The sequence below is a fragment of the Neopsephotus bourkii genome, unplaced genomic scaffold, assembly GCF_033783945.1.
Source record: "Neopsephotus bourkii isolate Nb327-2 ecotype Australia unplaced genomic scaffold, CSIRO-AGI_Nbou_v1 NB_1655, whole genome shotgun sequence".
In the NCBI taxonomy this organism is placed as follows: Eukaryota; Metazoa; Chordata; class Aves; order Psittaciformes; family Psittacidae; genus Neopsephotus; species Neopsephotus bourkii.
Window position 1 is genome coordinate 7,435,054 of NW_026902129.1, and position 26,973 is coordinate 7,462,026.

The following is a 26,973-nucleotide window of genomic DNA, read 5'->3' on the forward strand; positions in this document are numbered from 1 at the left end:
CATACACTTCCCAGGGGATTAGGCTCTGTCAGGCTTCCTGCACCACCTCTCTCTCACTTTTCCACCACCTTTTTTCTATCCTCTAGCCCACATTGAATTCAACTTACTGTAAACACGCTGGTGTGCCTTCTGACCATCCACTCTTGGTGGGATTGCTGTTCACCACCTTTCCTTTTATAGCCTGTAGAAGTCCATCCCTTATCTCGATTCTTGCCTGAATCACCAAATGACATCTACAATTCACTTCCTCCTGCAAGAGCAAATACCAATGGTAACAGCAGTAAACATAGTGGCTGTTGCTGAGCCCTGGAGTGGCTGCAGCTTTTGGTTAAAGCACCATAGGGCTGCTGGGCTTACAACATCTCTCTTCATCCTTGTAAATACTAAAACCTGTTATTTACACCAAACCTGTCACCTTTCCCCCAAAGGAAAACTACCCTAAAATGGCTCCACAGCCTGTGCTCAACTTTTATACAGGGGGAAAATAAAAGCAGGACTGTGCTGCAGATTTTACTTTAAAGGATCTCTTTCACAGTCCTTTCAGGGGCTTCTGAACAGGAGGTTTGTGAATTAATAACAACATACATGTCAGGCAGACACTGGAATTCAAGTTATTTTAACTCCAACTAAAGGCCTGTGTTTGAATGTCTGAATGCATTCCTTTGTGGCTGAGACTTTTGGAGTCTTAAAACTGCAAAGACCATCTCTTCATTACAAATATTCCATTTCTTAGCCATTCTTGTGTCAAAGGACTGCTGCAGAGAAAATCTGCAGGAGTGTGGTCCAGCAGGAAGCAGAAATCAGGAATGCTTTGTTGCAGAAACAGGGATGTGTAGAGCCAAATATGCTCGCTGAGACTGGCATCTCTGTTATGTACCTATATCTTTGGTACCAAAAATGCTTAAAAGCCAAAATGAATACCAGCATTACTTAGCTAGTACTCACACTACAGTGTGATCTGTCTTGATCCTAGTTCTTAGGATCTAGTGGGCTTATTTACTTTTAAGTGGGAGATTTTTGTGGGTTTCCTTCTAATCTAATACAGAGTCCAGACGACTGCTGGGCTGGAGGGTTAACAGACCTCAGTACGCAGCCTACCTGGTTGCTACAGCCAACTTCTTAACTGTCAGAATGGCTCAGAAATGGCTGGCTTATCGAACTATTTAGTTTAATGGCTATTAAAGACATTCTTGTACAATGAACCCTGTAATTGTTCCTCTGGACACCCTTTTTCAAGTATTTGCTAAATACAATAAACATTTAAACGCGATGTAACAGCAGCACGATGTACAAATGAAATGGGTGAAAGGAGGCATAAGAATGGCTTTGTGTTTTATGAACATCTCACTGATTTTTAGGAACATGACAGCTATTTCCACCTAATGAGCCCCTCAGAAAAAGAATCCTGATTCAAGTTTTATGACCCAGGCACTATCAGGAGTGGAGGCAAAAAAGCAGCAGCCTGCCTTGTCTGCTTTCCCCACTGCTGCATTTCTAGCAGCAGACTCATCCCTTTCTTGAATCCCCTGAGAAAGTCTCTGAGATGGCTCATGCGTAGGAAGTAACTTCCATTCTGTTCTGTGCAGAAACAACTGCCAGCACTTTGCTGGAGCTGAACCTCTCATGTATGAGCCAACACAAATATGCCAGTGAGGAAGGAGGATCCTGGCTAGGTTCAGCTAAACAATCTGACCTTTTTCTTGGCTTCACTCTGAAACCTATGTGAAATGTATCAAACCACTCCATTCTGGCTGCCTGCTGTGCACATATGCATTGGGCAGTGCTAAAGAAAACCTTTTATGATCAACACTCTGGTAACATTTTCTTAGAGCTTGAACTCATGGAATGGTTAGAGTTGGAAGGGACCTTAAAGATCATTTAGTTCCAACCCCCCTGCCATGGGTAGGGACACCATGTCCCTGTTAAATGTTAGATAACGGCAGGGTACCCAATCATGAGAAGTAGGGAGCAAAAACTGGCTGAAGTATACCCAACATTTGGTGCAGCACATGCTCAGGTCAGTTTTTCAGTCCTGGAATCGTATTTATGCCTCTGCATTTAGCCACGCCAACTTTCCAAGAGGATGTATTCCCAAGGCTGAGACTAAAACCCATGCACTTCATATCATTTAGATTCTGTTACAATCATTTAGTTATTCAGTGCTTCCTTCTTATTCTCCCAGAGAATATGGACAAACAGCACCTTAACATTATTCCATTAGAAACTTTAATTCTGCCTATTTCTCCACGTTGAAATGAAGGTTTAACAGCAACCTGTTGCCACAGCATTTCTTCCCCTCTGTTGAGTGACATTTAAATAACTATAACTGGTATTTTTGAGTTGGTTTCACCTCGAAAGATTCCAGGTCCCTTTTACAGCCCAGCAGAGGCTTTGCTATTCTTGCACTAAGAAGTTGATAAGGGCAGTTCTGGGAGACAGAAAGGCCTTTTGAATGGTTCGCCCCTGGAGATGCTTGGCTCCAAGTTCACTCTGAAGAACCAGCTCATGGACTTCTTCAAAATTGCGGGCTGCTTGCTGAGGCACAAAAACTTTGCCACAGGCTTTGTTATTGATCTGCAAAAGAGACATGAAAATGAGAGAAAAGCACAGAAGTTACTAGAATGGTTTATGCAATTTCATTGCTTGAACCCAATCCATCTCATTACACAGAAAGCGGATCAAACTCTCTTTTCTCCATCACCAAACTTTCCAAGTAGAGGCTAACATTCTCCATACCTCCTCTGTCCAGCTATCATAAGAGAAGGAAACTCTGACTCAGGATACTCAAGGAAAACTGAAGAAGTGGCCATAGGAAGCCTTAGTTTTGCAGATAGCAAGGAGCATATGACTATGCAATGCAGTGATCTTTGAGTCTGCAAACCGTGATAGTTATGCAAGCTGAATAATGAGTGAACACAGTGGTTTGTCAAGTGGGAATCTTGGTTGGACGTACATCTAGGCTGAAACCTGGATTCCTTCCAGCTGAGCAACGCCTTACAGAGATCCAAATGCAAGTGTTACTAAAATATTTGGCTGAAAAGGTATCAGCAAGATTCATCATTGCTTCTATTTAGAAAACCAGACTTTAACTCGCTGTGTGTTGAATTTGTGCTAAATGCATGACTCATTAAGCCAACACTGACCACAAAGATGACAACCACTCATAAAATAATGCTTTCCTGTGTGGCTGGTTTTCAGAGCAGCTTCCCTACTGGTTTTGCATCAGCAGGGCAGAATCACGTAAGTAAAACTGAGGAAGGCTTTCACTGGGAATCACCTTAATGTATAAAATGGTCTTGTGAATACTTTGTCATCCAGTAAGGGCAGACAGTGGACAGAGACTACAGAGCTTTACTGAGTACCTTTCTGGAACTGGCATCAAGCTCATGATTACAAAAGCTTTCAGATCTATATGGAATACTTGCAGGGGATTAATGAACAGAACAGCCATCCCATGATGTAGCAAATGAAAGAATTTGAACTTTTAAATCCAGATCGATCAAATTGCTTGCATGAAAATCTGCTGTAAGTACTGCAGGTCTTTGATTTCCAGTATCAATGCAATGACTTTTCAGTCATCTAAGAGGAACATACGTTGCTTCATACAGCTCAGACATAAAAACACACACAGCTTGGCTTTCACCTAGATTTTAGCCAGGATGCACATGTGTAACATACCACAAATGAGAGAGACCTACCTCACTACCTAGTTTGTATTTTACTGAAAAATACAATAATCTGGGCAATCCTCTGGCAGAGGAAGTTGGGACAGATATTGAAGGAACAAGATGAAGTCTCAGATGCAGCTGGGATGAGTCATTTTTGGTTTCTGACCAGACTCGGCATTAATTTGCAGTGATAACTTAGGTAGGCTTTTTGCTATTCCTACATCCACCTGTAACATGGAACCATAGAAGGCTGTCTGTCTTAAACTTCGCCTTTAGCACCTGGTGCAAAGTAAATCCCTTTGAAAAACACAGAAGAGTTCATTTTGAAAGCTTTTGTGAAAAATAAATACAAGTAGCTCTTTTCGACAAGGCACTTCAGGGGAGAAATGCATTCCACAGGAGAAAGAAAACAGTACAATCCAAACAGATAGACGTTTAGTGATAATATAAAGCACACTTGTCAGCTTGCTGCTAGGACACACAGGCTGCAGTTCAAAACTATGCCTGCTGAGTTAAAATGTCATTCACTGTCCGTGATGCGAATTAACAGGTCCCAGTGGATGGATGCTGGCCAGGGGAAACCTGCCACACTAGCCTGTTTGGTGCTGTTCCCAACAGAAAAGCCAAGAGGTTCAAATCAGTGAAGAAATGACTGGGTGACCTGACACTGTGTACCTTCCCACAGCATGCTGTGATCCTATCAAATGCTAGGCTAGTGATGATTTCAGCATGGATTTCATTATATCATAGGTATCATGATGTAAACATATTAACACCACTCTTAAAATAAGCATCTGCAGATTTAATTCACATTGAGTGTTGCAAGCTTCCTATTCACGTATTGTTTTAGCTGAGGGGCGAGATTGTCAGCCGGATGAATATCTTCTGCTGTGGTTTCAGGTCTCTTCTGCATAACCTTCAGCGGCTCCAGGTCAAAGTGCCAGCACAACAAACTTGGGTGCTTGCAGCCTTGTTTCTCTGACAAAGCATGGCAAACTGCAAGAGGATAAATAAATGATGCTTGGGTCTTTCCTTCCCCTGAGGAAGGAAACAGATGCTTTTTCTTTTCTTCTTTAATTTTTTTTAAACTATTTGACATTTTAGACTATTTTGGATTTGAGGGAACTCAAGGGGTTATCAAGGATGAAATGAAATCACGAAAGACTGAAAAATAAGCACCTGGAGGCTGCAGAGGAAATAAAAAGGTTTAGTTCAGCTCTGGTATTTTTTTTACCACTGATGCATAATCCATCTGAGAAGTGCAAAGGAAAATAACTATCTGTGCACTTGGAGGCCTTCCTCATATGCCAAAGCAAGAAAAGTGACACCAACTATTTTTTACTTTAGAAAAACACCAGTTCTGAGACCACAGTTGTAAGACGGACACAGTCCTGTGCCACCTAGAAAATGTGAGGAATGCTTGTCATTTCACCCCAGTGCTCATTCATAGGCTGAAATGCACACTGCATCCAGGTCAGGTTTTTCACAGCATTAACAATATACAGTACAATTCAAAATACTCAACTTTGCAATAATATTTAGAGTAACAGATACCAGGCATAGGCACTGAATTGAAAAGTCTGTCTTCTCACCAATCTGTATTCTATCGGCCGAAGATGCAGAAACTTGGTTGCTTTTGCTGCTTTGGATTAAATATGGAAAGACATAACTCCAGCACAGACAGGAAATAATGAAGTATTTTGTGTCAAGAGAAATAAAACCAGAATGTCTCAGCAGGCAAATCCCTGGCAGCCTGAGGCTGTTAGATGTCTTGAGAAGAATAGGGTTGCGGCCCAAAGACTCCGTTTGACTGCGCAGCCTTGTGAAGAGACACTGCCTCTTTGCAACTGAGCAATTCCTCCATTTGTCAAGTGTTTCTTGGTTTAATGAGGGCAATTTATATTTGCAGTCATACAAAAACCTACAGTGGCAACAAATACTCACATTTATGATTTCCCCCTGCTCCTCCATATTTCCCTTTTGCCCTCCTCTTACAGTAGGAAGCCAGGGATACTCCCTAGCCACTGTTTTAAAGAACTATTGCCAGTATGAAAAAAGGAACTTGTCTCTCTGGTCTCCCAGTCCCTGGCTTTCTCAGAGCTAAGGAAGATGTTTATCTACATCATGTATGACTTAGAACACAGGGGCTGCTTTTTCCCTTATTACAAGACTTCTCCACAAGGCTATGGCTTTGACAAAGTCAACCAGGAAAAGAAACAAAGCATTATTTCCATAATGGCTGTTTAGAGCAAAATTCATTTTTACTTTCCTGGGGCCTATTTGTGAGAAGGAAGTTTCAACATCAGCATTAAAAAAAGCAGTGAAATATTCAGACATTTTCATGTTTGGCTCTACAGTCTTAAAAACACTTGAGTTTAGCGTTTTCCCTGTATTGCTGAAGTTTTTATTTTAAAGATATATTTAATACCAGGTTTGCTTTACCCACAATTGCAAACAAGTTTCTATAATTACACAATTTCTCATTCATCACTTCCTTATAAACTGGACACTGGAATTCAAGATGTTTGCTAGCTGTGCTTGAAGGCACAGGTTTCCTTTAAGCTTGAGGAAATTATATACCTCAGTGAAGATTTCTACTGGTATAAATGAATGGAAGGAGAGAAGAAGAAGGAAGGAGAGAAGAAAAGCAACAAATCCACAGTGAATATTAGGCTAAGTCTGCTTTTAATCCCAGCTGATACTTGAGTCCATCTCCTTGGTTTGGGAAAAGATGTCAGTTAAAACTTTCCTCAAAAAATACATTTTCTGTGGCCTTTGCTAAGGATGTATGTTGAATGCTGGACAAAAATCAGTGTTTTAGCAGCATTTCTCATTCTGATCAAGTGGACTGAGAGAGATGTGGCAAGATATGAAATTATCTGCAAAGATGCTTTGAATAAGGAAATCTACAGCAACATGACTTCCCCTAAATCCAAGCAGTCTCTTTCCTCCTCTAAAAAACCCCCAAGCTGAACAACAATAACCTAATGGCCTTACTCCTACTTGAAGGAGCTAACAGAATAAATGCATTATTTCTGTTCCTCTTACACATACAGAACAGGCAGTTCTACAGGACCAAATTACATTTCTTGTAAAGGTTCCATTTCATTCAATGTCTGCACACTATATTAAAGGTTATTCTTTGGTGAACAGTGAAAAAGGCACGAGTCCTGCAGATCTAATAGCACGTAACTACGTACTTACAGACTTTCATAATATGCTTGAGCATGAAGAACTTACAGAACAGAATTAACTATGTTGGAAAAGACCTTTAAGATCTTCAAGTCCAACCTTCACCCCAGGACAGCCATGGCCATCACTAAATCATGTCACTAAACCTGAAGGCAGGTTTACCAGAAGTCAGTTGATGGAAGGGTTGAGACACTCATGATGGATCCCACATGCTTGGTTGGAGGCAGCCTCTCATACCTGCAGTGGCACTTGCTGCTACTGTGCACAATCTAATGCTAAAGCTCTATGATGCCTGGGAGCTTGTGGAATACAGACTAGTTAACCAGAGACACAGGAAAATGACAGTAAACTACATTGTGCATGTACACATGTTGGAAAATTACAGGTTAACTAAAGGTAGTTATACGTCTTCTCTTCTACTGAACTGCTGGCTTTTTCCCTAGACCGCAACGGTCTTAGAGCTCAAATGGAAACTGGAATGCAGTTATAATGTTACCAAAGATACCTGGTTTTCCTCAACCGGATTCCTGCAATGTGCCAGAAATTCATCCCAAGGCACAGGAAGCATCGTTTGGTGAAAGTGAGAGCAACTTAACCCAGCTTATGATAGGTTGTATTAGGCAACTGTAGCACTACAGGTACCACAAGAAATGTCACCTAAGTATGCATTTTTGTACAGGGCCATTTTTGCTCTGTCAGGCAAAAAATCTGGAGGGACTTGTATTTTGAGCATACTTTTGACTGTATTGTCCTTGCACACAGTTGGTCATTGGTCAGATATCCACAGGTACCAATATGCAGTCACTCAAAAAGATTTAGATTTAGATCATCTCCCTTCCAGACTTACTACATTCATTTCATTTAGGAAACCATTTTAATTACTCAGCATAATGGTAATTGCAGCTTCTAGTCCCTCTGGAGCCACCTAAGAAGGGAAGTGACTTCCACAAGAGCTTGTAAAGCATTAGTTAACCACAACTTAAGCAGACAAAAATGCTCTTACCAGAACAGACATCTCCACAACATCAGATGGCTGAAGGTACTCTGGGTCTACGTTGGGCCAAGACTGATGCAGCACATCAGCATCCCAGTGATGATGAGTACAAAGTTTATTCTGCATGTGTGCCAAACCTGGAGAATGAAACCAGCCAAATATTCAGGTGTACCGTAATCAGAACATTCGATCTGTTTGACAAATAACATCAGAATAAAGTTGACTTTAAAAGCAAGACCCTGAGGAAGAAATAACACTGTTTAGATTGGCATACAGCACACTGTAAACAGAGAGATAACTATTTTGGAAGTGCTTGTTTCATACCATGCATAGGGATGCTAACATGAACGCTGTGGGCACATTTTAGGTGTGGATTAGCGCTCCGTAACTTTGCCAAAAGCTCAGACCACTGTTTGTGATTTTAAGTTGTAACACTGCAACACAGGCTGACCTCTCCTTCCAGAAGTCAATCATAATACTGAGGGGGTTTTCCCCAATAATACCACCAGCTTAGAATTTTAATAACACCTCAATCAAAATGCTAAACAATAATGGCTTATTATTTCCCATCTGTAATATGCTGCGTAGCTTCTAAATTTGTATGTCAAGTGAAGTATCTTTTCTCATAAATTGAAGGTGCCACATAACAATACCTCGCACAGCTTGCTTTCTCTTCACATATGTGCATTCTGAAACACTTCATCCTTTGATTTTATATAAAACTGCTTAAAATAGCTGTAAGTGATCTCCTTGTATTAAAGAGGTTTCGCTCTCCCCAAGAAAATTCACTGCTGATTTAAGTAATAGAATAGGATGCAATTAATTCTGAAGCTGCATTCTTTAACTGAATAAAAGCTTCTAAGTGGGGTTTATGTTGCTGTTTACTCCACCTGTAGGACAAAACAGATTCCACTTAACAACAGGCTGTCAAATACGATCAATACTGATGAAGATTGCTCTTGTGATTCTCACAAAGGCAGAGGATTTTAATATGAAAGCCATTCCCTGTGTATAAGTAAGAACACAACTAAAACTTTCATAAGCACATGCTTCATTCAGAACTGCAAAATGCATGTGAAGTTTCATCTGGTTTAGGGAAGCTCCAGCAAGAGTGTAAAGAAAACCCATCAAGAGAAGATTCACTGTTGAGACTGAGGTACCTGAAACTGCTCAAACATAGTACAACAGCAGACAGAGGAGCAAAACCAACCCATGCATAATGCATACGTGAATGTAGCTGGATTGTTTAGACTCATACAGTGAGTAACAGCAATCAGGGACACAAGGAGAAAGCCATTTTCTCCAGAAAAACCTGCCAGAGTTTTGTCAGCACTCTTTAAGACAAAGCACTTTGTTGAGATGATGCACAACCTTGCTATTTACTGACTGATTCAGAAAGGGGCAGTGGGATGCACCGATGGGACCTGCTTCCAATGGCAAGCAAGAACGTGCACATTTCATGAGAATAACAGCTAAGCCAGCTAAGCTAAGTTACTAGGTAAATAACTGAGTGGAACACTTCAATGGATGTGGTTTTGTGTATTTTGTTTTCCTCTTGCAGCAGTAGCTCAGGAACTCAAAGAGCAAAAGATAGGAACCCAAGCACGAGTGATTCATTATCACATTGACTTTAAAGACAACAGCTGCTAGCTTCTTCCCTTTTTGGCTTTGAACAACCAGATGAGCTCATTTATTTCCAACTGATCACATGCCTTGTGGCAGAAGCATACATACTGGCCACTCCTTGCTTTCCTGTTGAAGTAGATTCTTCTAACTCTTCAAACCCCACATTCTGATATAAGTCAAGAGCTTCGAGCCATGAAAGCAAAACCAAGGTCACTTTTAATCCCTGTGGAGGCCATTAGACCTAATAAACCTACTAATAGGAAAACAACATATTCTGAAGCAGATAAATTGTGACTAAGCATAATGTTGAACTTTTGGTTCATTTTCTTGCTACAAAATGAGCTCATCCATGTTAAAAAAGAAAGTGCAAAAGTCAACAGAATTAGTTTCAGAAAACAGTTTGACAGGAAACCAAAATGAAGGTGTTGGTTATGTTGCCTCCTTGGCTTCCTGCCTTAATTCACATTTTGTGAGCTGTAAACCACAGAAAACGTAACAATTTAGGCTGTATTTTCAAAACGAACACACACACAAGACCAGAAACTTCACTGCCATGATTCAGAATGGTGATGGTCCACTTGTTAGGATGCAGGCAGAACCCTCCTCCAGCCTTCCCAACTTGATTCTGAGACACTACACCGAAGCACTGTTTGAGAAGTTAAAAACTGACCATTTCACAGACTTCTATTGTGAAAACATTAAAACCCTAGTTTACTGTCTCATTGTACTGGAAAAGTGCCTAGTGAAGTGCACATAATGAAGCAGTGTGCAACTTGCTTTATCTTTTTTTGACGTGTTTTGCTTTTATGGATATAAATTCTCTTGCAGATACGGGACAGAAAGCCAACTGAGTACATTTTTACTTACTGTAACCCGTTTACTTATATATACACATCTGTACAGCCACACAGGACAGATCAAAGGCAATAGTTGTGCTCAATCTGAAGCCCTGATCCTGCTATTGGATCTGCTTCAATGCACTTTTACTGACTAGCAAGCTCTGATGTGATTATGGAGTAAGCACCAGCTCAGAGATGTTAACAAAGCAGAAGAAGCAAGGAGGATGGAAGTCTCAATGGGCGATAAAAGGAAGTTAATGAAGGCATCTGAAACAATGCAATGTCAGAGTTTAGGACCATGGATTTTCTAATGGGAGATCAGAGGGAGCAGCATAAAATTAGTAAGAGGGTGCATTATCCAAATGCTGATGGTAACTTTTGGATTTAGCTAAAGTAAAAATCCACCATGGCAGTAGACAAGCAGTAAAGTCTATATAAAGCACAGAGCAGGAGAATGTAAGGGTAAGTGTAGATGCATCTGGGTCAGTATCTTACTTGCCTTTGCAGTCTCTGTTACTGTGTTATTTGTTCTTGATATTCTTTCTTAACTATTTAATGACTCTTCCTATTTGACAGTAGCATATCCAAAACGCCTTTCTGCAGCCCAGGAGGAATAAGTCTGTCAGTCATATGTGAAATATTAAGGCTTAAAGAACAGTATAACAACTGTTTCCAGACAGCTCTGAGAAAAACTCTATTATACTACTGGTATAGTTGTACAGAACTGGGTTGCGAAAAGCCTAACCATTCTAACTCTAAAATGTGTTTCCAATTCAGCAAACTTCATGCAAATTCTTTTAACCTTTGGAAGATGACCTGCCTTCCTCTATTTGTACAAACTTACTGTCCTCCATTGTGGGTTATTACTCTTGGAGGAAATAAAGCATTTTTCATTAGCTCCAAATTGTGTTTTTTCTTGGGTTTGTGAAAGGGCATTTCTGCATGCAGCTTTTCAATTAAAACCTTCAAAATTAATTAGCTCCTACTCAGCTCTGCTCTTTACAGATGCCTTCTTAAGCAAGGACTGAATTCAGACAAAGACATCCTTACAAAAGAGCTAGTGTAGTGCCAGTTAAAATGTCGATGAGAGAACTATACCATTACAAATTCCAATAATTGTTTCATCTAAACATATCTTAAGATGTGTTTATCATCAGGGTATATCTTTCATGTGCTACCTCTAATAAAAATTGAACAACTCACAATAAGCAGTTTCATATCCTTGTCTGGACAGCAAAATCCTGTACTGGTACAACCTAAAAACAAAAAAACCTCTCAAATGGTGTCTGTATATTCCTCAGATACAAGGTTTCAGGAAGGAAACAGATTTCCTCATCCTGTTAGTGTTCATAAACTGCCAAGATATCAGCCGGATGAACTCTTCCCACACTGAGGGGCTACAGCCGCTTTGTATGATATTAAGCGATAAACCAGTGTATTCCCTGCACAGTTGAAGACCATTAGGTTGAATCACCAAAACACTGTTCCTCCTCTAATCAGGAGAAAGAACTCCTTCACACACAAAATATGAAAGCATTGGGTCATTCAGCTGCTGAAAGATGAAGCACTTATCAAACAGCACTCAAGCAGCTTGTCCTTCACTCAAACTGGAAGCATTCACTGCCAATACTGAAGTATGCTCTTTAACCTGCTCAAAAAGAGACCAAACTCTTCGTTTCTACCTAATGCATGAAAACAGGATGGTCATATATAAACTAAACCCCATGGGAGAGTAATTCTTTAGATGCAGAACAAAAATTGCTGCCCCTTGACTCTACCTAATTTTACCTCAACTATACTTAAAAGTTGCAGGCTACATCAGAAGCATCCTTGGCATGTCAAGCGGTAGTTCTGACTTGGCAGTTTACTGACGTACTAACAAAGAAAACACAGTGAACTGGAAAGCTACGATTTCAAATGAACCCTGATGCAACTCTTACAAAGCAGAATAGCGGTATTACTATCAAAATTACTTCTAGCACTGATGCTAGTCATTACTTTAAATGTCAAGCAAAGCACCTTTACCACTCTAACATATCCTTTGTAATTCACCCAATTCTTTCATTAGCTGGTTATCATTCAGACTGATTTGCAGTTAAACCCAGTTATAAGGAACTTTTTTTGCTACCCAAGACGATACCTATATACACATTTATACACTTGGCCAAGTTTTAATTTGTACAAGCTACTGTATTAGAAAACACAATTTGCTTATTTTGTTGTGATTTGTGTCAAATAACTTTAAGTTTGAAATTAAGTAAATAAAATATAGTATCAAGTAAATCAAGTAAATAAAATATATTTAAATATAAATGCATTCAGAATGCAAAGACTTAAGAAAATGTGTTAGATACTTAAAATTTATCATATCGTATTTGCAGCAAAATGTGATTTTTTTTTGAGCAAAGGAAAATACTTTATGTAAGTACTGAATAAAACCAACAGTATCAGATATTTTTGGACATGAGAGCCTTCAAGTTTTTAATATTTATAGATGCTGATCTCTTTGCCCAGCTTTTTATTCCAAAGCTAGAAAAGAAAGTAAGGTTGATCTTTTTTTTCCCCCCAATTTCCATAAGAACTGTCATTTAAAAAGCAAAAAATGCTATTTGCACCAGCAGAAGAGCTTCCACTTATCAAAAGTAATGTTATTACCTCTACAAAGCCTCATTCCAGGCGCTCGCCAGAAAATTCTATAGTTCTGTCTCTTCAAATCTTTGGCTGAATTAAGTAATCCAATACATGAAGTCAGGGTCTTATCGTAGGCTGTCATTATTTTGCATTGATTTTTAAATTCTATTGTACTTTCTACTTCAGTGTTTCTTGACCATAACCAGTGATCAGAAAAGCATAAAAGCAAAGGTTACAACATAATAGTAAAAGTATTATTCATTCTGTGAACAATGCAGTCAAAATTAGTAAGAAATGCTTAAATACAGAGGGAAGTGTAACGTGGTTCAGAGTTAACACAAGTCACTGTTCCTACCAGCATTCCTACTCAAACACAAAGTTATGTTTCATATTAACTGCAGGGCTTCCAAATTTCCCTGTTTCATTTTCCCCTATAGAAGGAAAAATGCTCCTTATTTTAATCACTAAACGAAGCAACATATAAAGGCTGCGTGCAAGTTACTTTAGAATGAAATACCAGTATTTAATTAGAAATGCACTGCTTATGTGTTGCTTATTACTGGTGTTACAATAGCAGCAGAGGCTTCCACCAAGTGTGGGGGTCCACTGCTATATGTGCTATTTATAGAGCTAATTACTTGGTCAGCTTTTCCTGACTAGTTTACGAGACAGGAAGCAGCACTATCCCTACGTTTAGATGCAAAGTCAAGGTAGAAAAAGAGAGACTTACTCTGAGTGTGTATGGAGAACTAAAGCACAAAGAAAACCAAAGAGAGTATTTAGAAAGCTTACTTTTTATATGGAAGGTATTTAAAATAAGAAAGCATCATCACCTATACATAATAAAGTTTAAGAACTTAGTTCCATTGCAAGAGAAACAAGACTTGGCAGAACCAGAGTGCAATTTGGAATATGAATGTGGGAAATCTTTCTTTAGACTATAGGTGAATGTTTTTCACCAGAAATCTGAATCCCAGGACAGAATTGTTGGCTATTTCAAAATAATATAGACTCCTTACCATAGTAGTTAAATGTACATATGATCTCCTGATAAGACTGCTTAATAACTTTGACTGTGTTTAAAGAGATTGTGATTTTTGTGTTCAGTACTAAAATTCTTCAGACAATAACCACCACACAGTGGGGTTTTCTTATGCCAGTTGCACTGAATTATAATGAATAGTCTTTGGACCACACAAGCAAAGTGTTATCTTTAAATGCAGACAGAAGCCGAGGACAATGCACTCCCAGTTCTTATATACTTCCTTTTCAGTCTTGCATGAGAGGGAGATCCACAAAATGTTTATTATTCTCATTCTCCAGTGATTTTAGTACTAAGAAAAGACTTGCTTCTCTAGTACTAAAACATTACAAGGTTAAGCTTTACATTTGACAAGTTACATTAAGACATCCTTGTCTTCTTTGTCATTGTATCAGATGTATTTGGCAATTCTGTATTCCCTGGCATGTATTTGAATTCAAATTTCATAAGGCACGTTATGTTTAAGTAATAAGCCTGAACCTCTTCTGCCTCCATTCCAAGCAGTGTGGAAAACAAAGTCATGGCAATTACTTCCATTCAAGTATAATTCTAATTATAGTAGGCAGTACTTCATCACGTAAGAGGATATTAACCAGAAATAGCTTTTTCCAGGTAGATCAAGTCTGATGCCACTCTTTATTCTCAACACTTAAGCTTGCATTAAGACACCTTAGGAACTCTGGAAATAAAAACACGGGAAAAAAACCCACTCTTCCTAACACATTCTGCTATTCCCTGAGCTCTGCCCCATGTTACTGCTGCGAACAAGAAGAGCCTTTCTTTGGCACTGAACATTGTTCCAGGGCCATGCACAACTCTCAAATAGAAGCAATTTACTAGCTCTGCTCTGTAAACACTTGAATATACAACGTTTCAGGATGACAGTTGAAAATAAAACTGTTAAAACTGCATCCAAGAGCTAACATTAGGCCCAAAACCACATAGCAATTTGTGGCTAGTCTTAATGTAGAATATATTCCTACCTTCCCACATACATCTTGGGACTTCTCCCAGTAAACCTTAAAAGCAATTGCTGAACTCCAGCATGCACATATCTTATTTCACTTGCTTTAACTGCACCAAGCAACTCAGCCCACTTGGGATTCAGACCTTAAGATTTACTACTGTGACAGACCTTAAAAAAGATTCCCTGCCTGCCACTCCTACTCTCCATGAGACTGATGTGCAGCACAACATCCCTCAGCCTCCAGAGAACTCTGCAAGAGTTGGATTTTGATTGGACACTCCCTTATACTTCTTAGCTTACAGCCCTCTGCCATGGCTCTCTTTACCTGAATTCCTAAAACAAGTACTTGTAGTCCAAAGACCCTGAAACAACTGTTTGGAAAAGTGCTGTTTCTATCCTCACACTTAGCTCTTCACACTGCCATCCACACTCAGGAGCAGCTGGCAGCTGACACAGGAATTCCTTATGCAAGCCCTGTCTTGAAATTTTCTCCCTTCTCCCTTTCTCTGCCTAGCCTGAAGAAATCCACCTGTGTATGCAAGGGAAAAGAAACTAAAAGCAGAAAGAGAGATGTGAACACCACAAGCTTCTAGTTTGTTTAGGAATTATGCGAGAAGGTGACAAGACAGATGCAGAATTCAGGGATAAGTTGACACATGTACTATGTTACAGACATTTTTTGCAAACCTTTTACTTGGAGCATCAATATAAAGTTTATTTCTATAACTACCTTTCCACATCTCTGATGCGATGTGTGGAGCCATAGGTGCAACCATAATACAGAGTGAAGCCAAAGCATCTTCAAATTCTGTGCTGTGGAGAAGAAGAGGCCGGGAAGCTTGCTAAGCAAAAGATAAGGAAAAGAAAATGAATTGTTAATATTCTGAGGTGGAGGTAATGTAATTTAACTAAGAAGAAAATACAGCAGTAAAACCTAAAATCACTATCTATGCTTAGGACAATGTAATTTCACAATAAATTGGAAACTTATGAAAAGTTCTGGAGCAGTAAAATCACAACTCTTGGTCACTGAGTGTTCTCTAACACTTGGAAACTAATCCTGAAGAGGCTGATGCAGTTCCTTAGGGATCCGCTGTAGTACTGGAGTCTGAACACAGACCCGTGTGGCACTGAAAAACATTCTGAGTGCTGCCACTTCTAGAAGTGCAATCTTAGATAAAACCAGAGCTGTCTGAGAAGAGGTGAAGTACTTGTATAAGAGAGTAAAAATGTGCAGAATGCAGCATGGGGTTTGTTGGGATAAGGGTCAGTTGTACAGGATCCTAGAGTAGCTTAGGAAAAGCTGAATTTAGTGACAAACTGAGGTTTTAGAGGGGAAGGATGCTTTGGGAATTAAAAGTGCAGCACAGCCTTCTACAATTCGATGTTCAGATTGCTTTGGTGAAGTGTTCACCTTCTTTTTAGTATGGAACACTTTCAGTTTCTTGCAAATAGTGCTACATAGGCAAAATCTGAACTTTCATCCTCGTATCTGTTTTGTCTTAAATGGAAAAGATAAGCACTAAAACTGGCCAGAGGAACTTCTTCTCTCTTTGCCTGTTTCACAGAATCATAGAATAGTTAGGGTTGGAAAGGACCTTAAGATCATCCAGTTCCAACTGCCTGCCATGGGCAGGGATGCACACACTAAACCATGTCATCCAAGACTCGGTCCAGCCCGGCCTTGGACACTGCCAGGGATGGAGATCACATTTCATGGTAAATTTAGATTCTGCATTTATTTTGCAATTTGCCCCTCTAATGAAACAGCACAGAAAACCATGTCAACTTACGAGAATTATTTGGGGGGTGTGATGATCACCCATTGTCATCTACTACAAAACTGTCCAAACCCAGCCATTTGACACAAACCACAAACATTATCAGATGGCATCTCCTTATCACTGAGACTAGTTTTAGTAACTATACTTAATCCTCACCCACCCCCCCACTTCCTCCTTACAAATGGGAGTAGAAGAGGAAGTGTCTGCATGCTATACAGAAACTTGTTCTTGCAAGATACTGCACTGACTCCTTCAGTTAAGAGCTATGTCAGTGTTCAAACACATGGCTGTCTGTAGGATGCTGTTTGTGTCCACCAGCCCAAATGCATTTGAATCTCTGAGCTGGAGGTAAAGAAACGTGTGTCATCTTCCCAGCACTGTGCAGTATCCCAGACTTAAGTTAGTCAGTACAGCCCTTGTGCACACCCTCAAATTCCTTGACTTTGCCAATAACCTCCTTGGAATCCATGAAGTATAAAAAGGTATTTCAATAAAGTAGGTGAAAACATCCAAATTTCTATTTGATTTCTGCTTACTGTTATATACCTGAAGGATTGCCCAACCAGATTTAATAGCAACAAAAAAAATCAGAATTATAATTTATACCAAGCCCAGCCATTCTATGAGTCTATGATTATATTTGATCTGTTGCCAATGGCTGATAAACAACATAATCTAAACAAAAATGCTGAAGACTTAAGTTTTTTTGACATTTGTTTTAAATAAGGGGACTCTGCAAACTCTATTACTAGCAGAGCAGTTCCAGTGGTGAAGGCTGGCTCTGAGGAAGGCAAGATTATGTGTGATCTTCCTTGCAAAGAATAACCCTTTTCCTTAAATCAGAAAGTCTGGTAGTTCTATAACGCACTACTGTATGTAGCTACTTATGCAACTTGGTCAAAACCAACACAGAACAAAGAACAGAGGTAAAAAAAAATGTATCCTTTTGAAATTACAGGATGCAGATGTGAACATCAGAACCTAGAGGCTCTAATACCATCAAGCTCTTCCTGAAAACCTGCGTATTTCAGGGTTACAGCGACACCAGAACATGCTGCTTTTGAACTCAAAGAGGCTCTTGATTTAGTAGCAATGTTTATGACAGTAAATGGTTTACAGAAAGCTGGACTTATAGCTCAGGCAGCTTCTGATTTGTATTAAGACTTAAAGGAACAGGGTCTGAGAGAAAAATACTTTCATTAATGTCATGTACTTACCTGGAGCACATTGGTGAGGCTCATCAATCGGGAAATAGCTGCATTGAATAAATGATCCTTCGTGAAGTACTCTGTCACCTTGTATTAGAAGAAAAGGTCTATCACTAATTACATGAAATTCTCAAACATGGCATATTGGGATTTTAAATGAAAAAAGAATTATTGACACTCAATTTGTGAAATATGCCCATCTTACCTCTTACATGAGAAATCATATGAGATGCAAACATATCACTTATGCAGTCATATGTGTGTATGGGAAAATAATCATCATCATCCAAAAATTCCACTAGAGCAGGTTGCTCCAAGCCACATCCTTGAACACTGCCAGGGATGGGGCAGCCACAGCTTCTCTGGGCACCGTGTGCCAGCGCCTCAGCAACCTCACAGGGAAAAATCTGTTCCTAATATCTAACCTAAATCTCTCCTGTTTCAGTTTGAACCCATCACCCCTTGTCCCGTTGCTACAGTCCCTGATGAAGAGTCCCTCTCCCACATCCTTGTAGCCCCCTTCAGACACTGGAAGCTGCTCTGAGGTCTCCACCCAGCTTCTCTTCTCCAGGCTGAACAGCCCCAGTGTTCTCAGCCCGTCTCCATACAGGAGGTGCTCCAGCCCCTGCGCATCCTCGTGGACTTGCTCCAACAGCTCCATGTCCTTCTCATGTTGAGGACATAATGTTATAATCCCTTAGGGACATTATGTTACCTTCCCTTTGCTTCTACAAGAGGCCTTCATACCTGTAAGTCCAGTTATGCTTGTAAAAGCTTGTCCATAGATCATAATTCTAAAGCCTGTTAAAGAATCTGGAAGCTCCCTCACCACAGGGTTTAAAATACTTTTCTATGGATAAACACTTTTCCTCATTTAAGTTAATTTTGCATAGATTTATGCTTCCTTTTGAGTCTTGGATAATGGAACTGACACTAATCACAGCATGAACCAACACATAACAGATGAACACACATTTCAGTAATTTTTTGTTTAGGTAAATAGAATTAATTGTACAGAGAATAATTCACTTAATAATTATTAGTTACTCATGTGGGGGCAAAACTTTTGGCTCTGTAAGTCAAGCATGAGGTTTTAGCATAAGTAGCAATTTATTCAGTCATTTACAAACTATGTCAGTGTTTCTTCTAACCTCAGAAATCACCAGGTTCTTCTGCTCCCAGATCTTCCTGGCTTCAGCCTTCTCTTTCTTTTTCAGAAGCTCAGGATTTGGCATAGTTCCTGATGTCCTTGCTTCAATAAGTTTGGTTACAAGCGTCCAGAGGCGCGTCTGCCATCTCTGAACACCTGGCATAGCATCAGCTGAGATTAATGAAAGATGACAGAAACAAACTTCAGTCACAATGAATGAACACAAAACTATACAGTAAAGTGGAAAGGGAACAGAATGCTAGAATTAAGCTTAATTTATTTAAAGACCCTACGCTGGAGCAGCTCATATAGAGCTGCTTGATATAGCCCATGGAATGGACCTGTGTTGAACAAGTTCATGGAGAACTGTCTCCGGTGGGAGGGACCTCACACTGGAGCAAGGGAAGAGTGTGAGGAGTCTTCTCTGAGGAGGAAGAAGCAGCAGAGACAATGTGTGATGAACCAACCATAACCTCCATTCTCTGTTCTCCTGCGCTGCTAAGGGAGAGGAGGTAGAGAAAATCAGGAGTGAAGTTGAGCCCAGGAAGAACACAGGGTACAGGGAAGGTGGTGTCAAGATTTGGTTTTATTTCTCATTATCCAATTCTGATTTTCAGTAGTAATAAACTGAACTAATATCCCAAAGTTGAGTTTGTTTTGCCCATGATGGTAATTGGTGAATGTTCTCTCCCTGTCCTCATCTCAACCCATGAGCTTTTCATTGCATTTTAGTCTCCCTGTTCAGTTGAAGACAGGGAGTGATAGAGCGGCTCTGGTGTACATCCCGCCAAGGTCAAACCCATCACCAACAAATGAAGCTTGCCTGATTTCTTCAATTTAAACATTCACTATTCTGTCATCATTAAGAAACTTCAGACCCAAGTTTGAAGATTTAAGAGATCCTTTTACCTACTTACCATCTCCCCTCATCCCTCCCCACAAAGTAACTTTAGGCTGCTACCATCTTTTGCTCACATTTTCCAACACTCTTTTAACAGAACATGACTCTGAAATCTTTCTTTGTAATTCTCATGTGGAAACAGGTTGGTTTGAATGACTAAATGAATGTTTGCTAGCATTACAACTGCAAGTGCTTAGCTTTTTTTAACAAAGTCTAATCACCAAGCTCTAGTATACTTCACAGCTAAGATTTTGTACCCACAATTCTGACATTTAATTATCCCAGTTTCAAGGTGGAAAAATACAGCAAAGAGATCGTGCATCACTGAATATGCTGCTTCAGAGGGAATTATGTACAGTGTACTGTTAGGGATGCATGAGTTAAAGCCTGATTCCAAGCAAGTGGTATTTTTAAGAGACCTTTTCACATGCCTAGCATTGTACTGTTGTGATTAGACTGTGATAGAAAGCCAAATGAGAAAGCTCACAAAGCCTCCAGTACATACAATAGTGCAGCAGCCTATAAATGAACACACATGAATGTAAAAGGTGACAGACACAACTGAAATAATGCTTACTGCAGACTGAACTAACTAGGAAGAAACTAACACAAGCAGCAGCACACCTCTTTAAATGAGGCACGGAGCATTTAATTTAAATGCCTTATGCAACAAGAGGGCTAGATTTAAAGGTATGCATAAGACTACATTAAAATGTATGAACCACAATAGTAAAAGAAATTAAGAGTTGTCAGTGTGACAACTTGCATGCTGGCAGTAAATAAATGTGTAGGAGGGTAAATCTTAACCTCCTCAAGAAATAAGCTCATAGAAACTGTCATGTGTGTACAAATATTAGTCACTAGCAACCCTGATTATCTTCTAATGAGATGCTTCCAGGAAGTACTTCATAGTCCAGGTTACAAAACCCACAGCAGAGGTAAATAAATAGCAATACGAAAATACTGCAAAGTGTTACCTGCAGTCTGATATGATTAAAAAAGCAGCTTATAATGAAGAAAATACTACAATAATAATTTTTAGTCAATCATAACTAATAAAAAGAGAATGAAATCCAAGTTTGCAGAAAAAAATACCACTTAAGAAGTACTTTTCATACATGCTTTTAGCTCCTAAGAGGTAAGCTGCTTGCATTAACCTTCCAAGCCTGCCTCTCAGTATCAGCTTTGTGACTCCTCTTATGAAACAAACAACAAATCCTGCTCATTATACTTTTTCGGATTCAATTGTTCCAAAACTTGGGCATCAAGAACCACATTAATTTTGTGCTTAAAATATAACACACTAGGAAAAAAACAGCCAACTAAAACCCCCCAACAAACCAAACACAAACCAACAAAGCAACAGAAACATTCCAACTTACTTTTAGCATCCCACAAAATATCTTGTTCTGGAGGAGCAGCAAACAGGATGTAAAGACGCAGGGTGTCAATGCCATACTCTTTCACTAACTCTTCAGGGTCTATTCCATTATGCTTAGATTTGCTCATTTTTTCCCAAGCAACTTGAAGCTTCTCACCAGTTTTTAGATGAACTGGTTCAGTTCCTAAATATTAATTCATATGCAAAATATTAGAACAAATTTGGCTCACTTGTAACAGCAATTAATTTTGTTCCCTAACCATAAGAAGCAACAACTATTGCTAGAGGGGTTTATTCACTTCCAACCAGCCTAATGAGGAAAAACACCCACTGTAGACACCCTCTTCCCTCGTAAGGTTTCCCCCTTTAATGTTTTAACACCACTAACATGCCAATTCTTCCATTACATCATGACAGAAAGCATCCTTCTACCATTTAGAAGCTGTATCTGGCACTCATCTTACGTGCTACCATGACAGCCCCTGAGATTTAAGCATTGTTAAAACCCTGCATTTAAAACCTCCTAGATAGGTGTACTGATCTGGTACAATTCTGACCTGCACTTAGCTTTTACAAACACCAGATTTATAGGTGTTTGTTTTCAATTGCAGTAAGTTATCCTGGCAAGAACATGCCTTCTGTCACATTAATTTACAGATGGAAAAGGGCGTTTACAGTAATCAAGGTGCAACAAAGCAAAACTACCTGCTCCAGAAAAGCCCTAGCTTTTTAGATGAAAACAGGATAGCAGACAGTGACAAACATAAGGGGGTTTGTATGCAGGAGAACAGCAAAACCACAGCTGCACAGAGGACTGTTTAAGGGAGGCAAATATGACCAAATCACTCCTGTTGCTACAGGTCCCCAAGCCAGGACTTGCTGCTCCAGTTTACACAGTGAAAGCACTGGAAAGAACATGAGAAACAGCGCTCTTTCCTATACATATTTTACATTCCTAGTAGCTACTGAATACACAAACGTGTGTGTTAGCTTTGCCATGATGCTTTTATAGGTAGTCTGTTTGCTGGGACTACGAGCTCCATTCAGCAAGCAGCTGATCACTGTCTGAACAAAACTGACTTCTGTTTGTTTTGGATTCTACTGGAGCTAAAATAATACCATAGCAGTGTTTCTGTGTTTGGATGCAATTCAAAGCTGCTGGATTAGTAGGGTCGTGTGCACTCAGCAGTGCATCTGCATCCAAAACTCACAGATATTGCTCTCCAGTTTAAATATTATAAGGATTAATTTTCTCTTCCAGATTTTCTCAGCAGTGAGAACTGTACACTGAAGGAGTCTCTGACTTTCTGGATGTACCTATGCTGATTTTCCCATGCAGTCTCTCTTACCAGTGAGATCAACCTCTTCTCTCTTCAGACATTGGCCTGTTGTTGTTAGTCTGAACGTCTGATTCTTGATAAGACCTTGAACCAAGAGCTTATGGAAAGGCTCCCTAAGGATGGAAGGAAAAGAAACTTGTCTGTTGAAAAGAGCTGTCAAAAGCATACTTTCTGATAAGCCTCAGGTGTTGAGCCAATCAGGCACCATTACTCAATGAAACAAGAATTTCAAGTTGACTGTACACAAATGCTTGTCACCTTAGAAAGGACTTTGTGCATTTATTCATGGTGGCTGGCAGGCAAGTTTAAGTATTGATTTATATTCTGCACACATTCTTGCATCCTGATGTAGTACTGAGTTATTCTAACGTCACCTTTCAAATTAGCATATGCATAATGCACTTGTACATTGAATTTCTTGGCCAACAGTGCAATTTCACTAGCTTCAAGCTAAATCTCCCTGTATAAAAGCATTCAAGTACCTGGTCTCACTGTCTTACAAATATTTAGTTCTATCTCACTGCACATTCCCTTCTATAGACAGAGAAGATAGTTTCTCTGACATAAGCTCTTGCATGCCTTGTCCCTTTGCAGGACTAGCCCTGAAGACCTAGCTGTAAGAAAAAAGTACACTAGACAAATGTCAATGTCGGAAAGTTCATACATCGGTGGATCAACTTTAGTATCTTGCACACTAAAACTTCCCTCTTCTAGCAAAATTTACATCTGAAGAGTAAACTCTTCTGCAATGTGTGTATCACAGAGCTAGAGAGAGCCTTAAAAGCACCAAAGCTAAGGGCATCAGTGCACTGCACACTAAACGCTGCTCTGTCTGACTGTTGTGGCCACCTCCTTTAATGATCTTGCATTTCAAATTCATCAAGTCAGATGTCTGTTGCTGTTTTCACTGAAAAGGACAACAAAATTCATCTCTAGAGGTTTTGCTCCCCACCCAGTAGGTCAGGAAAGCAAGGCAATACCAACAGCAACCGCAAGAAGAGCAGGGGCCAAGGGAAGAGGTGTGGAGCCAGACCCAGAAGGCATACACAGTCTGGGAGTCTTCTCATGGGATCCTCCAGCACAACCATATTGCTGTTCATCACTTTGGAGGCCGTGCTAATCAGCGCTGGTTACTCCTGACTTACACCTCCTAATACTCACGTTTGTGGCTCAACATTAAGCAAGCTGAATTCTCCACACCTCCCCTAACCAGGCCCCACATATCTACCAAAACAACTCATGTCAAGAGGATGCATGACTCCTATTTACATACTTCTTAAAAAGCAAAAATAAATCCATCTGAAGAAGAGAGAGTAAAATCAGACTTTTACATTTTACTTCACACGAACAAAAAGCCATAATCCAAAATACTACTCACTTCTAAGGTGTTAACTTAGTATTTTACATTATTAGGAAATAGAAATGATATGAAAATTTATGTTGTGATTTACACCATGGTAATTTATTTAATGACATATTCTCTAGTAAAATACCAGTTATGAATGTTTTAACTGTGCTGAAGCAGGTTTCTTTCAAATACTAGCCTTCAAGCTCTTTTGATGACTCTAAAGTAAGTACATATTTGACAGAAAAGCCCTCAATTGGGAGGAAAACACGACAGGCTTCATACTTTACCTCCAACATATTCATGTTTGAACATGAGTTTCCTTCCTTGCATACTTTCTATACTTAGAAGTACACTGTGCAAGTACTGGCACATAGTGGTGCATCATTCAGTCATGAAGGTGTACAAGTCTCTGCCGTGCCACCTCGTTTCATCAACAGTGTTAAGAGCAGCAATTCAGGCACCTCTAGAAATATTTCCTAGACACGATCCCAAAGGTTGCCTGCAAATCCTCCTTAGAAATAAATTAAAGGAACTGAAGTCCAATTTAGACAGCAAAACCAAGAAAAAGTATGTTAAAATAGGAGGCAGTAATTACCTAAAATCTCAAAGAATTATTACAAATTATCCAAGTGAATTAGAAGATGAAAATCAGGAACAACACCCTTGAAATCCTATCAGCAAATGGTGGGAAAGGTGCTTCAGGAGATAACTGTTCAGGAGAGTTTCTTCTATAAACTAAAGGCATTACACCAAGGAAAAATAAAACCAGTTTCCCCCCCTCTCATTCAATACTTTGGTCTGTTTGAGATGTCAAGCAGTTATTGAAATAGCTACACTTCCTGCTACCTAAAATAAAGCTAATGGGGTATCCAGAACTTCCAAATCAAACAGGGCTCTCCCCTGGAAGTGATTTTTCAAAGAACACTTCTTTTTAATGACAAACAGCTAGTTCAGATCCTAGGCCAAGTTATTAAAGGCTGAAGGCAGGAATGAGCATTTCCTATTTTTGTTTATGCTGACAGAGGCTCCAAAAATGCAATATAAAATACATTACCAAGTATGGGGAAAAAACACCCCACATGTTCCTAGTGGGAGACCGCAGGAGAATGGAGATGTGCCCAAAATGAGAAAGGCAGAGCCCGTCTAATAAACACAGGGCTCAGAAACAAACAAGCGTACTGAGTTTCTCCTGAACTGCACAGTGATTTTGCTAGTGTTGTGGTGACTCCATCTCATGGTCACATGCAGATTTTACACTTGAATTTAGATTTAATAAAAGACACCTAAAACTTTTCCCTTTGAAGACTGATGTGTTTCTTGGCTGCAGAATGGAGCTGCCAAAACACTGAAGCACAGAAAGTTGGATGCAATTCTGATATAAATACTGCAGCGCCCAGTCATAGCCTGCTGCTATAGAATCACAAAATGGTTTGGGTTGGGAAAGACCTTTAGAGCATCCAGTTGCAACTTCCTGTCACAGGCAAGGACACCTCACACTAGAGAGGTTGCTCCAAGCCCCTGTGTCCAACCTGGCCTTGAACACTGCCAGGGATGGGGCAGCCACAGCTTCTCTGGGCCCCCTGTGCCAGCGCCTCAGCACCCTCACAGGGAAGAGCTTCTGCCTTAGATCTAACCTGAACTTCCCCTGTCATAAACCCCTCCTAAGCTGTATCTGTGCCAACAACTGAAATTAAGCCATGTTCACACAGACAGACATTCTGGCACAGTAAATGAAAAGCTCCATCACATTTCAGATTGTAAGGATGCTGGAATGGGATACAACTTCACCTGCCTGTGAAGTTTGCCTCTGCCCATGCTGGAGTACAGGCACCGTGGCCTTAGGTTTGTGTGCAGCTTTTGCTCATGTTGTACATCAGCTGGGACCTCACCTGCTCGACACCTCTGGGAAGGATCAGATGTGCTAGCTATGAAATGTGTAATCCATCCTTCCTCATTTCAGTAATGCTCATACCTAGGCTCACCTCTATGGCAGACCAAGCTCTCTATATAGGAGCATGCACTGGATGGATCTGCTCAGAGCCTAATGCTCCTTGCTGTGCTCTGTGCAAGGGGGGTGGCAGGAGTTTCAATTCAATTACAACTGACCTGGATGAAAGGACTCTGGAGCCTTGCAACAGTGATAAATAGACTCAGAAGAAGGGATATCCCTAGCAATGGCACTCACTGCATGTATTTGCATCCTGCACCTTTAGAAAGGTTGAAAGATTCTGATGCTGTGCCCTAGAGTGAAGGCAAGCTGAGTTCAGGTGTTGTGAAACCTTATGTCAGACCAAGCTATAACAACCTGGCAACCCTGTGGAAGGCCAGAATAGAAACCCAGACCAGTTTGGGTTGGAAGGCTCCTTAAAGCTCATCCAGTTCCAACGCCCTGCCATGGGCAGGGACACCTTCCACTAGAGCAGGTTGCTCCAAGCCCTGTCCAACCTGGCCTTGAACACTGCGAGGGATAGGGCAACAGAAGCAATTGGAGCATGTGGAAACTGATCATTTTAGGCAGAAAGAAGATTAAACAATATTGAACATTCAAGATTTTACACAGTCAGTAGCTGAGTGCTTTTGCCCAAAATCAACACTAGGAATAAAGTCTTTAATGACCAAAGGGAAGCTCTAGCACCTTTCCCTTAGAAAATAAGCGATTTCTGTCACGCACATCTTCTTTTATTCTGTAATGCAGCTCTGTGAAGATAGTGCCTTCTTACTCAAGAGATTTGCCCTCTATCAGAGTCAAATCTGCTGACTTAATGTCAACAATAGGCTTTGGCTTTGCTTTATAATCTGTCAGGCAAATGTGGTAGATCCCATTTCCAATTCTTCATCAGACAAAACCAATTACTAAAGTCTAGGGAAGAGTCAAATTCTGTGAAACTTGTACTTGCAATAA

At 40.0% G+C, this 26,973-nt stretch overlaps 2 protein-coding genes across 3 annotated transcripts in view; both read right to left on the reverse strand.

The window, feature by feature from the left end:
• Positions 1–26,973, reverse strand: part of SACM1L (SAC1 like phosphatidylinositide phosphatase) — a 144,023-nt gene that overhangs the window by 73,296 nt on the left and 43,754 nt on the right. The gene's annotated exons all lie outside the window — the stretch shown is intronic.
• Positions 2,204–26,973, reverse strand: part of LARS2 (leucyl-tRNA synthetase 2, mitochondrial) — a 52,355-nt gene continuing 27,585 nt past the window's right edge. Inside the window, exons 15-21 of the mRNA XM_061374969.1 lie at positions 22,733–22,836; positions 21,385–21,567; positions 19,103–19,272; positions 17,961–18,038; positions 15,690–15,801; positions 7,864–7,991; positions 2,204–2,574 (exon numbers count right to left, since the gene is read on the reverse strand). Coding sequence (XP_061230953.1) covers positions 2,395–2,574; positions 7,864–7,991; positions 15,690–15,801; positions 17,961–18,038; positions 19,103–19,272; positions 21,385–21,567; positions 22,733–22,836 — 955 coding nt within the window. The 3' untranslated portion in view covers positions 2,204–2,394. The remainder of the gene's footprint in view (positions 2,575–7,863; positions 7,992–15,689; positions 15,802–17,960; positions 18,039–19,102; positions 19,273–21,384; positions 21,568–22,732; positions 22,837–26,973) is intronic.